Below are 13,067 nucleotides of genomic sequence, written 5' to 3'. Positions count from 1 at the left end.
TCGTCATTTTTGCTTTAGTTATTTTTCAGATAGGGTCTCCCACTTTTGCCCAGGTTAGTCTCAGACTGTCTTTGCCTCCTCTGTTGCTGGGAAAACAAAATGCACCACCACGTACAGCCTGTTATTTGAGATGGGGTCTCACTAACATTTTGCCTGGGCCAGCCTCAGACCACCATCTTCCTACCTATACCTTCCACCTAACAGGGATTATAGACACAAGCCACTGTGCCTGACTTATTTGTTGAGATATAGTGTCACTAACTTTTTGTCTAGCCTGGTCTTGAACCACAATCTTCCCAATCGCCTCCTCCCGAGTAGCTGGGGTTTCAGGTGTGAGCTACCACACCCAGCAATGGACTATATATAAATAGCCTAGTAAGAAGTCTTCCTGTTGTCATCCTGTCCCTCAGTTTACTCTTTATAGTAATCAGAATTTTCTTTCTAAAAGGTAAATGAGATTGTGTCAATCTACACAAAACCCTCCAACGCTCCCAAAGTCCCAGCCAATTAAACAACAAAACACCTCCAGTCCCCTCCAGTCACAGCCCTCACTGCTCTCAGTCCACGTCCTGTACTTTCTCCTTAACTCACTCCACTGTTCCTGAAACTGCCAGCATGCCCCACGCCAGCTCCTGTGCCAGCTCCTTCCTCTTGCTGGAGTGCTCCTGCTCCTGATCACAGCGACTCACTCAACTGTCTCCACAAGAAGGCCGTCTCTGACTACAGTGCCAGTTATTACTCTCCACCCATAGCCTGCTCTGTCATACTGACAACACTTCTTGTGTCATGTTTTGCTTATTGCCTATTCTCCCCCACTTAGAATGTAAGCTCCTTAAGTATAGGAACTTAATTCTGTTCATTGTTGCTTCCTAAGAGCCTAGGACAAGGACAAGTGTACAGAGTAAGCACTCAATAAATATTTGTCGAATGACTGAATGAATGTTCTTCGCAATTTTTTAAGGAAGTTATGGTTTACAAATAAAATTTTACATAAGAAATGATAGTTTTTCTATCAATTTACTATGAAGCAATTTTTACTTGTAAGTCATTGGCTATAAGTAGTTTCCATGTCTTAATGAGATTAGTCTGAAAACTAATGGTGTGCAATTTCTTTGTGACCCTTTCCTTGTGACTTTTCCTCTCCTGATGGGTTTCTCAACCTGATAGCATTTGGGCTGAACAAGTGAGTAGCTGTCTGGCATTGCAGAACATTTAGCAGCACACCTGGCCTCTACCCACTAGATACCAGTGTCACCAAAAATGTCTCCACTGTCATCAAATGTCCTTTGGGGGGCAATGTCTTCCTCATTCCCTCTGAGAGCCTGTGTGTCACTAGGAAGGGATCTAGTTTTTCTCTGCTTTCCAAGAAGAGAAATAACTCAGATCACACCAAAGGCATCTACTATGCACAGACGTGAATATCCAAAATACTAAATACAGAACTTCACATGCTAGGATAAGCTCATGAGACAATCACTCTTACATTAAAATAAATGTTATTTTAATCTTGAAATAAAATTCTAATTCTATTATATTTGTATGGTCATCAGCATATGTGGGGCCTCAAGTTCATTGGTTCCAAAATACAGGCAGAGAAGTTGCAGATTTATCCTGAAACTACCATTTCTATACACACGTGCACACACCTTGAAGTAAAATGCACTTTTCCAGTCTTATTAATATATATGCCTATATATCTAAATGGAAAAAAAATCACTATTTATACCTCTCTAATGACTATCACTGAATGTCCAGAATTCAGTATGACATTTTGGTACAGATGTGCATGCGGCTGTCTTTCAGAACAAATTTTACTGGCACCCAAGGGAAATATTTCAGCATAAAATATTTTGCCTGCCTGATCATATTTTTATAGAAAAAACTGGAACAACTCAATAAGAAAATAAGATAACATATTTTCTTGCTAAATTTACCATTTAATACAGTGCTATAGTGCCCAGTAGAAGAGTGACAATAAAACTGCTGCCAGATTTTAACTATTCAAACTCAGAGAGATTGAAATAGTCATATAGAAAAGAAAGAAATGCTAAAAGTTCCACGCTAAATGCTATTGCATTTATAAATAATATATTATATAAGCATGTTTTATAAGGACATACATTCAGTCAACCTGGTACTGCAACACTAGGTCAAGACTTATTGCAAGGTTTCTATGCTCATCTGTCACCAAAGCATAGGAACAGACAGACAACTAGCAGTGACAATGGTCAGAATAAGCGTGGTCTTGAACTGCTTTTGCCTACAAATATAAACTGCTTATCTGACGCTATTCCTTTCAAGCAAAAATCAGGAAAAAAAAAAAGGTTACAACAAAGGGACAAAATTTCTATTAGCATTTCAGGATACATGAACAAAAAAATCCAATTTCTTTCATACTAGCATTATAAATGACTCTCATCTCAAACTGATCTCAATTCAACACGATTCTTGTCAAAAATCCAAAAAGCTAACTAACTGTTTTGGTAATTTTATACATTTTCCAGTGACCACAATGACCTTGTTGATATTAAGAATATGAAGGTTATTAAAGCATAAAATAATTTAATTGCAATAAATAAGAGAAGTGCCCAGGCTACTTTAACACTAATTACATGAAAATATTAAAACAAACTATAAAGAGATTTACAAATATTCAGAGCGACCTGCACCAAGTCTGCTGGCTATTTCCAGTCTTTGTTACCAAAAGCCCAGGCAAATCATTGTGTGGCTCCATCCTAGCTGACACCAAATCCCTAGCAACGCCATTAGATGCCAGCCAATTGGAAAAATAATAATGTATCTTCCAACGCAAGAGTTGGCTGGGCTACTGAACGTTATTTATTTTCCTCTTCTGAATATTGGCAGCCTGTCCTTTATTGAAATTCTCTCTCCTCTCTTCCCCTTCTGTCACCCCCTGCTCTCATGGCATTAAATGCAGTAACTATGCTAGTTTTTGCCCTCCACATAAAAATAAGTATAAGAGAACCAATTAAAAATGATCTGAATCTACTTCATCTACAAATGATTCAGAACATGCAACTTTAGAACTACAGTGGTACACCATAAGTGATCAGCTTCAGAGCCTCTGACATTAAGAGCTGAAAATTTTTTTTAAGTGGACTTTATTCTTTATGGAGAGAAACAGTAATCATAGTATACGGTATCTGATTACTAGCAGGTATATATTTTTAAAAATATTTTTACCTACTGTAATGCTTTCATTTCATAAGACATACCAGACAGTTTTTATATTAGAAAAAAATATTAAAACAAACACCTCAACAAAAAATGAAAACATCAGAGAATGAATCTTCCAATCAAAAGGTTCAACAAGCATTCTTTGAAGAGCACATTTTGTGATACTTTTAGCATTTTTTAATCTGCATTTAAATTTTTTAAATACTGTAAGAATATTGCTTTCAAAATTTCTTCAGGAAAAGTATTTGCAGCTTTGTGCTATACCAAGAACATGACTTCGGGGCAGTCAGGAATAAGCCCAAATCACACTTCTGCTAAGTGGTTATTCTGTGATTAGACAAATTATTGAATCTCTCTGAATCTCTATCACCTAACCTATAAAATGGAAACCATACTACTTATCCTCCCTCAGATACTTCTACAGAGCAGACATTTTCCTCTAATCCAAGCAATATAAAATCCTGAATATATAAAATACAAATCACAAAATATATGTGATTTATAAATGTAAATATATGAAGAATAATAAAGTATTCATGGACTAACATATAATAATTAAAGAAAAGTATATATTTTGAATATAATGATACCTTCCTTCACACTTAATTAAAAAGCTAAATTTTTTTTGGCTGTGCTGAGGACTGAACTGAGAGCCTTGTCCTTGCTAGGCAAGTGCCTATCACTTGAGCTATGCCCTCAGCTCAGAAAGTTGCAATTGTCTTGAATTGGTTTTACTAAACAACCAACATGTAATAATTATATACATGTTGGTATATAATTATATGTATAATTATATACGTACTGATATATACAATAATATACCAAATGACTAAATATTTGCTTATGAACACTTAAAATAATCATATGAAATAGTCCAATATGAAGCTTGGTCAAAAACAGAAGTTCATTTTCTTCAATATCATCTATTTTATTCAATTAAAATCCCAAATTATTCCCCATTATACAGGTTTTTAAATCTTTATAATAATTTCCATCCCAAGAACTACTTAAAGTAAGACTTAGCTTCAAGAGTGGTTTTAAGAATGATAAATGCAAATGAGGCTTAAACGAACCAATTGCCAGACATTTAACAACTTCACCTGACGACATCTCAAAGCTGGTTTTACTGATTTTCTGTTTCTAACAAAAGTGTTTCATTTATCCTCATTTATTTAGAAAAAAGCATTATTACTCAAGTTTCAGCAACTTTTCTAGATATCCATTTATTTACTTCTTCATTGATTGAGAATTTTGGACTTTTTCAATTACAGGGGTTGGTACCCCTGTATGGAGGGGGTTATAAGGAAAGATTGCAAGAGGGTGAATGTAGTGGAAGTATTATGTTCTCATGTATGAAAATGGAAAAATGAGACATGTTGAAACTATTCCAGGAATGGGGTGTGGGGGTGTAAAGGGGAATGACAGAGGGGATAAATTCAATATATAGCATATACTAATTCTTTTTATGTTTGTAGGCCTTCCTTAGCATAAGACTTAGAATGTAAATCAATATTTACAGCTTAAAAATAAATCCTACATTTCGGAATCAATTCATGATGAGCTATAAATTCCTTACCTCCTACACTTCTAACTCCTTCCTTCCCTCAACAAAGGACATATTCAAGTATTTTCTCAAAATTTCACAAAATAAAAACATAAATCCTTGAACATCCATGACAGATGACTACTTTTAAAGTAAGGATTAAGAAAAAAATCTAAAGGGCTGGGGGTGTAGGCTTCTTTGCCTAGCATGCAGAGGTCCTGGGTTCAATCCCCAACAATGCAAGGAAGGAAAGAAGAAATCTTAAAAAAAAAAAATTAAGTTAGGTTTAAAAAAAAAAAAAGAAAAAGGCAATTGCAAAGAAATTAAAGTAATTAAAGTCAGAGAGACCTCTCCTAAAAACAGAAAGCAAAGAAGAAGTAGAAAATCAGACTCCCAAATCATTCATTCCCCAGATTTTGTGAACAGCCTGCTTTCTTCCAACTCTTTCCCATGATATAATCATAATTTACCATTTTCTTCTGGAAAGAGTTAAGTCATTCAAAGGGCAATTCATATTTTTCTCTTGTTTAATGAATAAAAACTTTCACCTTAGAAACAAATACCTAAGAGTTATTAAAACTTTCTTTTCCACCCTAGAAGATAAGCAAGCACTCAACTTTGGAATTTAAAGATGGGCTAGAGTAGATACCATGCTGCCATCTATCTACCTAAAAGGGTATAAAGAGAATGCAGGCCAAAGCCGTCCTGTTTCGCCTCATTCCCAGATGAAGGATGCACAGTAATCATTAGTACGACCTTCAAAGATACTTGGGGGCTTCTGGGAATCTTTATTCCATATCCCAAGTAACAGAAAGGGTAACACATGAATAAAGGCGGTGAGCTGAATATAGATTTTTGTGTGTTGTAGGAAAAATGGAAGGAACACAAAGAAGGACTTATTCACCAAAAAACAAACAAATAAATAAACCATACTGATAGTATAGGATTATTTGAAGAATATTCCAGTATAAAACACTTTTTTAAAATGCTAGTGGTAACAATGGTGACTTTTGTACTGACATTAATGGCAATTTCTTTATTAAAAAAAAAGTGTCTTCAAGAGAACTGCTATAGAAAGAACACTTTCCATTATTTAGCCTTAGAAATGTTTCCTATATATTTAGCATTTTATAGCAGATTCAACCTTTAAACTGATTATTCCAATCACTACTGCAAGCCTTTTGGTGCTTACTTGCCCAGCAGTGACTTCTTTCATCTTTCATTCAGTTCATTCGGACCTTTCTTCTAAAAGTCTGTCCTGTGTCTAACATTCTCAAATCTTCTGGCCACACAAGTTTTGCTCTGCACAACTCCAGAAAACACTATTTACATAGATTAGGCCAAGAGCATTGTCTCCTGGGAGTGTGCAATTAGACAGCAATGATTAGAATCACCCGAGAAGAAACTGTCACACTAAGTGCTGGTGCCATTGACACCTACGAGGGAATCTTTGGATGAGACCAACATGCATAAGAACACTGAAAAGTCAGATAAAATCTAATTAATTAATAAACAGCTATGGGAAGATACTGGAAAGTAGCCAAACTAGCCAGAACTTAAAAGGCAAGAGCAGAAATGCCAAGGAGAACAGAAATGTAAGGTGAGCCCTGTGTTCTGCACTGCCTTTTACCTTAGGATAGGGAAGTGACTAGGGCGCACAATCCACAATAAAGACCTCAGTTTCTTAGCTGAGACCCCAGAAGGATACACCACAGGAGTAAAAGCAAACTGAAACTAGTCCTTCACAAAAACAAGCCCAGCAGTCATAAATCCTTACAAAGCATTAATAAATATAATAAATGTCATCTTCCAAAGAATTGCTGCATAAAGACCAAGGCTCTCTATTTAGTACTAGAAAAACATGTTATCAACCCCTGCCTGGATCAAGATGAGTCTTCTCTTTCATCCTCTACAAAAAACAATTAAGAGTAAATCATATCTAAAGTCACACATCAACCAAATCTTCTACAATTTGTCATTCAAAATGCCCACTATCCAATAAAAATCTATCTGTCATGTTAGAACACAGGACCAAACATTTGGGAACTAAGAGGGAAAAGAAAAGCCAAAAGCAACAGACCCAAACCTATAAGGCTATCTCAAAATCAAAGTTATCAGACATAAATATTAAAACAACTAATTAAAATGTTCAATAAAAAGATGACAAAATGGAGAATTTCATCAGAGAAGTGATCTATGAAAAAATATCAAATGGAAAATCTAAAGGTAAAATATGTAATAATAATTAAGAACTCAATAGATTAGACAGCAGAAAAGATGGTTAGTAAATCAGAAGCTAGGTCAGTAGAAAATGTCTACACTGAACCACATGGTGGGATGTGGAAGGAAAATGTAGAAAAGGGTGAAGATATGCAGTGCAGTGAGACCTCATGTACATATAATTAGAATCCCAGAACTGTAAGAAAAAAGTTTGGCAAAAGTAGTATTTAAAGTGATACAGGGCTGAGGATGTAGCTCTGTAGAAGAGTGCTTGGCTAGCATGTGTGAGGCTCTTAAGTTTGATCCCCAGCACCAACAAAAACAAACAAATAAAACCCATTAATTGAAGCAACATAGGTCAAGAAATTCCTGTAGCTTAAGAATTTTATTAGACAACACACTCAACTAAGTATCCGACAGGAAAAATGCAAAGAGAACAACACTGATGCACATTAAAGGATCACAGAATAACTACTAAAATACAAAGATATAAGAATAACAAAAGTGGCCAGAAAAAAATCTATCATTTCAATGGAGTAATAAGCCCAACAACTGACTTTATGACAGAGCTCAAAAGACAATGAAATATCATTTTTCTAAACTGAAAGTAACTATCAAGCTATAATTTATTGCCAACCTATAAATCCTTCAAAAATTAAGAAGAAATAAAGACATTGTAGGTGTATAAAAACTGGGAGAATTTATTTCAGCAGACTTAAAGTTAAAAAAAATCATAGGGGAAGCTTAGAATTTTATGACAGCATGAAGGACTAGGAAAAGCACCAATATGTAGAGAAGTCAAAATGAATATAAAACATGTGTAACATGCGTATTGTACATATAATGTGTAAGCAACAACAAGTATATCTTCTTATCATGTCATTTAGTTCTGTATCTATTTTATACCCCACAATACCAAAAACGGATCATGGTATTCTGAGGCTCTGGCATTCATTATATGGGACAAAGGTCACAGACTAACTTACAATACATTTCTCCAAAAAAAATTCATGGAAAATATTTTTCCTTTCTGGGAAAACTATTTCTTTTTTTAAAATGTAGGAGAAAAAAAGTCATCAGAAGAGATAGACTGAAATTTTAATTAAAAATCCCAACACAGGCAGGAAAAGGGAAGAAATGGAAATGAAGAACAGAGGGTCTAATAGAAAATAAATAGGAAGGGGACAGAATTGATGCTAGTCACACTAAATAAAAATGGATTCAACATTTCAATTAAAAATGATTATTAGAATAGGGTTTTTTTTAACTAAAATATCTGCTATTTACAAAGAACACAAGACATAAGAGCAAATATTGAAAGTAAAAAGATAGAAAAAGACATACCAAGAAAACACTAACCAAAAGAAAGCTGATATAAGTAAACTAGGTGGCACAAACAATGTATACATATGTAAGTAAATGCAAAAATGATAACATAAAAGGAGAAAAAAAAAACACTTTCAGGTAGGAATCTTTACTATAGATAGGTACTTTATAATGATACAAGTGTCGATCTACCAAGAAGATATAACAGTTCTAAGTTTGAATATGCCTGTTACATAGTGTCAAATCCTCAACATCTAAATCAATGACATGACTAGAATTCACTTCCATGTATACTGAGTGACTACTGAACATTCATTTTGTTTCAGATCCGGGGAATATTTTGGATTTTATAAATTATAAAATACTTTTTCCCAGTTTAGTTGTAATTCCCTAGAATTTAGCTTTACCTCAAGTTTAAGTAGTTAGAAACACTGATAATAAACATTCTATTTTATATATTCAAGTTTGTCTAATAAAATTATCTTTCTTATATTGGCCAACATTGTGGTAAAGCTCTCCCTTCCAAATTCGTAACTTCATTAACATATAAGAATTTCTTCATTCACTCAAAATTTATCATAAATAATTTTAAAGAATACTGATTCCTCAAAAGGATACAAAATGATCTTGGAAATGTCACAACACAGACTCTTCCAAAGTTTCCATTTCATTATCTCTAACATGGTGGGAAATTATAAAAGCATACTATTAGACATAAGGATCTCTGCTAGACCCCCTAGAATTACTTATAATTTACTGCTTATTCCCAAGTAGTTTTATTACAGCCAGTGTGATCAAGTTATTTGATTTTCATTTATTGATTACTACGTTATGACCATAAAAAAAAAAAAAACCCACATTGCTTTCACAATGAATTGCTCTAAGAAAAATCTGGTTTGAGTTTTCAAAATTCAACTTGTATTCACTTTTTATATATTTTCTTCTTACTATTTTAGCCTCTTAATAAACTTTTACTATGCTGCTAGTCTTTTTTCCAAGATTCAGTATGCATGTAAAAAAACCATACATATCTAGTCAGGTATATTAAAAAAAATACTATAATTAGTTTCTCCATTAAAAAAAAGTATTTCTTCCTCTAACTGGCATGAATTTCTCCAGTTTTTATCTTTCATTTAAAGAAAGAAATCAGTTTGTAATTTTAAATGTCTTAATCCTTCAATAACTATTGCCATTTAATTCTTATTTACTAGAATTTCTTTAGTCTGTCATCAGTCTCCCAGTAGCACTGTAAAATGGACTGTAAACTTTTCATAAAAATAAATAGGCCAAGAAAAAATTGTTCTCTCATTCTCAGAGTTCTCACTAGAACCAAATGTACCGTAAAGGGAACGTTTATTATCTACTAGGTATTTTTAATATCTTAATTTTATTATTATTATTATCTTTCAGAGGAAGAAATTACATATCAGAGAAGCTGAACAATCCATTGAAATCTATACCTTTAATAAGAAAAGTCAGACTTTGATCCAAGGCTGTGTCTATTTACAAAGCCAAGATCTTTCCACTATTAGGGGTTGGCAAATTTAATACAAAGAGCCAAATAGTCAATGTTTCAGGTGTTGCTGGCCATACAGTCTCAGTCAAAGCTACTCACCTCTGTTATAGCACAAGAGCAGCCATGGGTAATATGTAAGCAAATGAGATAGTTGTTTTCCAATTAAACTTTATTAACAAAAACACTTAAATGGAGGGTCAACACAAAGCCCACAGTTTGCGGATCCCTGCACTGCACAACACCTTGTCACTTTTTTAGCTTTTCATTAAAACCTACATTTTCTTTTCTTCTCCACTTTTTAGAAAATTATGACCTTTATCCTACTGATCAATTTTATTTATTTATTTATCTTTTAGAAAGACATAGCGTTTTTGCTAGTTGAGATAAGGATAGCTATACAGAAAGATTCCTAGCATTGCTTCCATGCACATGTGTATTGCAACCCAAATATGACCAATTTTATTTAAATGCCTCCTTTCTTAGGCATAATAGAAATATTTTACTTGAAGGACTCCAACTAGAACATCAAATATGCCTAAATTAATCTATAAATAAATGAAACATTTCTAGAACTACGATACTACCAGGCACTATATTCTATACTCTTGATGGGAAAATGTCAAACACCTATATTTAAAATGCTTTGTTTTGAACTTCTTTCAATTAGTATCTAATTTTAGTTGCTCAAACTATATTAAATAAATGGAATCACAAGTCACCACTAACACATACAAATAATCATATATACTAAAATGATGCAAACACATAGAACTTAAGATTTTCTCTCACTCCCTATTCCAAAATTCGACTGTATGTCTCACCACAAAATTTTTATGCAAAGATTTAAACAATAAAAATTTATATATAAATAGGAAAGAAAAATTTCCCCTCTCTGGTTTTTATTCTTTCTTCCCCCTCTTCCTTCCTACCTTCCTGTACACTTGCATTCTCTCTCTCCCTCTCTTTCTCTCTCTCTCTCTCTCACACACACACACAGTATTTTTTAAAAACGCAATCCAAGTCCAATTAAAATGGAACTGTAGCAATCAAAAAACACACAAGATCAGGTTCAAATTCCAGCTCTACAGTTAAACCAGTTGAATAATTACTTCCTGCTTTGTGCCTTCAGTATCTTTTAGTTTCTGTTTTCTCATGTGAGTGTTGTGAACATTAAAGAACTGAAATGAGATGTCCACAGCAGTGTTCACAAACAGTCAAAAAATGAAAAGTTCCAGTTGCTGCTATCATTACCACCTTCACCATCGCTTAGGCAAGTCCAGACATCCACTGTACTTCCTCCATACAATGCGGAAACCACCGCCTCAAATGGTGTAACTGTACAGATAATTCTAAAATATCCTGAAAATTCATCTCATTACTGTTGTTAAAAGTCAGGGTAGAAGGCCAGGCAGAGTGGTACATGCCTGTAATCCTAGCACTCAGGAGGCTAAGGCAGGAAGATCTTGAGTTCAAGGCCAGCCTGGGCTACATGGACCTTGTCCTAAAAAAGATGGGAAGGAGTTTTCTTCTCAAAAAACTTAATATTTCTTTGAAAAGCTTTAAAAAAAAAATTAAACTACTTCTATGTTTTTAATCCTAAAAATACACAAATTTAGCACTTTAACAAAGACATACACTGAAGAATCTTATGTGTTGTTTACTAAAGAAAGCCACTCAGTGCTAATAAATAATTGTAAAGGGAATGTTAGGGAATGTTAGGGCTGGAGGCATCGTTCAACCAGTAGAGTGCCTGCCGAACAGCATGAAGCCCTGAGTTTGAACTCTGGGAATGTAAAAAAAAAAAGGATGGGCTAGGGGAAGTGTCAGACTAAGGTCTACTGTCTCAATTCCAATTTGGGGTTTATTTTTATGTTCAATCTTTGCACTTAAAGGAACCACAATGTTAATCATTATATGCTAATAGCTACTCTAACATTAGTGGAGATAAACATATCTTACCAAATTACGCTTTTTTAGTGGAAGAAAATAATAATAGTGGCAGAAAGCAAACATCAGTGCGTAGGAAGTGAGAAGCTCAGTGTAGAAGCACAACTGGAGAAAAAGCCAATGATTATCTTCACCAACACAATTGTTTATCCTGAGGGAAAAATGAAAACAGTATTTTAAATTTTAATATGTTCATTTCAGGATCGCTAAGACTAAAAATAAATGCATATCACTTCATATACCCTTAATTTCATGGAGCTATGCTAAAGTCACTCAAACTGAAAAATAACCTGCATAAAGATATAAACATACCACCCTAAGTTTATAAGACCCTGCTTTACAAAGCAAATCCTCTTATATACTGTCCTCCTTTGATTCCCAACACTCCAGTGAGGTAGAAAGACCAGATGGGAGGTGGTGTCCTTGTGCCGATGATTTGGAAAGAGCAGCAAAAGACTTAAGCCAGGAGCAGAGGACACAGAGTTAGGGGAGCTCGGCCGACGGGGGCAGGCCACTGGGACTTTGCTCCTACAGGGCAGCATCCTAGTCATGGAGAGCAACTAGAAAGCCATCAAGCAAAATAGTTTACACTTGCTGCCTTCACATAACTGCTAAGCACACACAACTGTCCATACTTGAAAAAAAAAGAATCTACCCCTGGTTGCTGAGAATCAAAAAAGTATTCTAAACTATTTACACTCCAGCAAAACAACAGTGATGCCAAAGGGGGAAAAAAAAGATTAATGCTATAATCCCAAAATTCTGAAGACAACAGTATTTTAATGAACTGAACTCACTTACTGTACCCAAATTTTCAAAGTGTCTTAAAATCCTAACAGAAAAATCAAGTCTAAAATTCTGGTAGAAAACTTTACTTCAAAATGAATCTTGCACACCAGGGATGTGTGGCTCAAGTGGTAGAGCTCAAGGGCCTGGGTTCAAACCCCGAACCACCAAAAATATCTTACATGAATACTTTCCCTTAAAAATAGCACTATACTACCACTGGTGAAATATATATATCTATATAACAGGTTCCATTCCGAATTTCAATTGTTGTGTTTAAGGTGTATCTTTTTAAATTAAATATAAAACTGAGCTGAAAACCTTATGGAAATATTTCTCAGACTTAAGTCCTATAAGGGAGTACTAGTGGTGGGGGAAGGGTGAATGAAGGAGATTAAGGTGACGTTATATGGTTGATGGACTTCATATACAAAACAGAACAAAGAAACCTCTAGCAATTGCTTTAAGTGGGGCAGAGAGGGGATTGAGGGGGAGAGATGGTGGGAGTGATCAACGTATTAAGATAAGCCT

The 13,067-nt window shown here is 34.5% G+C and overlaps 1 protein-coding gene across 3 annotated transcripts in view; it reads right to left on the bottom strand.

The window, feature by feature from the left end:
* Zdhhc21 (zDHHC palmitoyltransferase 21) overlaps positions 1–13,067 on the bottom strand; it is a 62,343-nt gene that overhangs the window by 26,568 nt on the left and 22,708 nt on the right. For all 3 annotated transcript variants that reach the window (XM_074051832.1, XM_074051834.1, XM_074051833.1), the window contains one exon: positions 11,763–11,901. In XM_074051832.1, the coding sequence (XP_073907933.1) occupies positions 11,763–11,901 (139 nt within the window). The remainder of the gene's footprint in view (positions 1–11,762; positions 11,902–13,067) is intronic.

This window comes from Castor canadensis, chromosome 13 (assembly GCF_047511655.1).
Source record: "Castor canadensis chromosome 13, mCasCan1.hap1v2, whole genome shotgun sequence".
NCBI lineage: Eukaryota > Metazoa > Chordata > Mammalia > Rodentia > Castoridae > Castor > Castor canadensis.
This window is presented reverse-complemented; position numbering and strand designations above follow the sequence as displayed.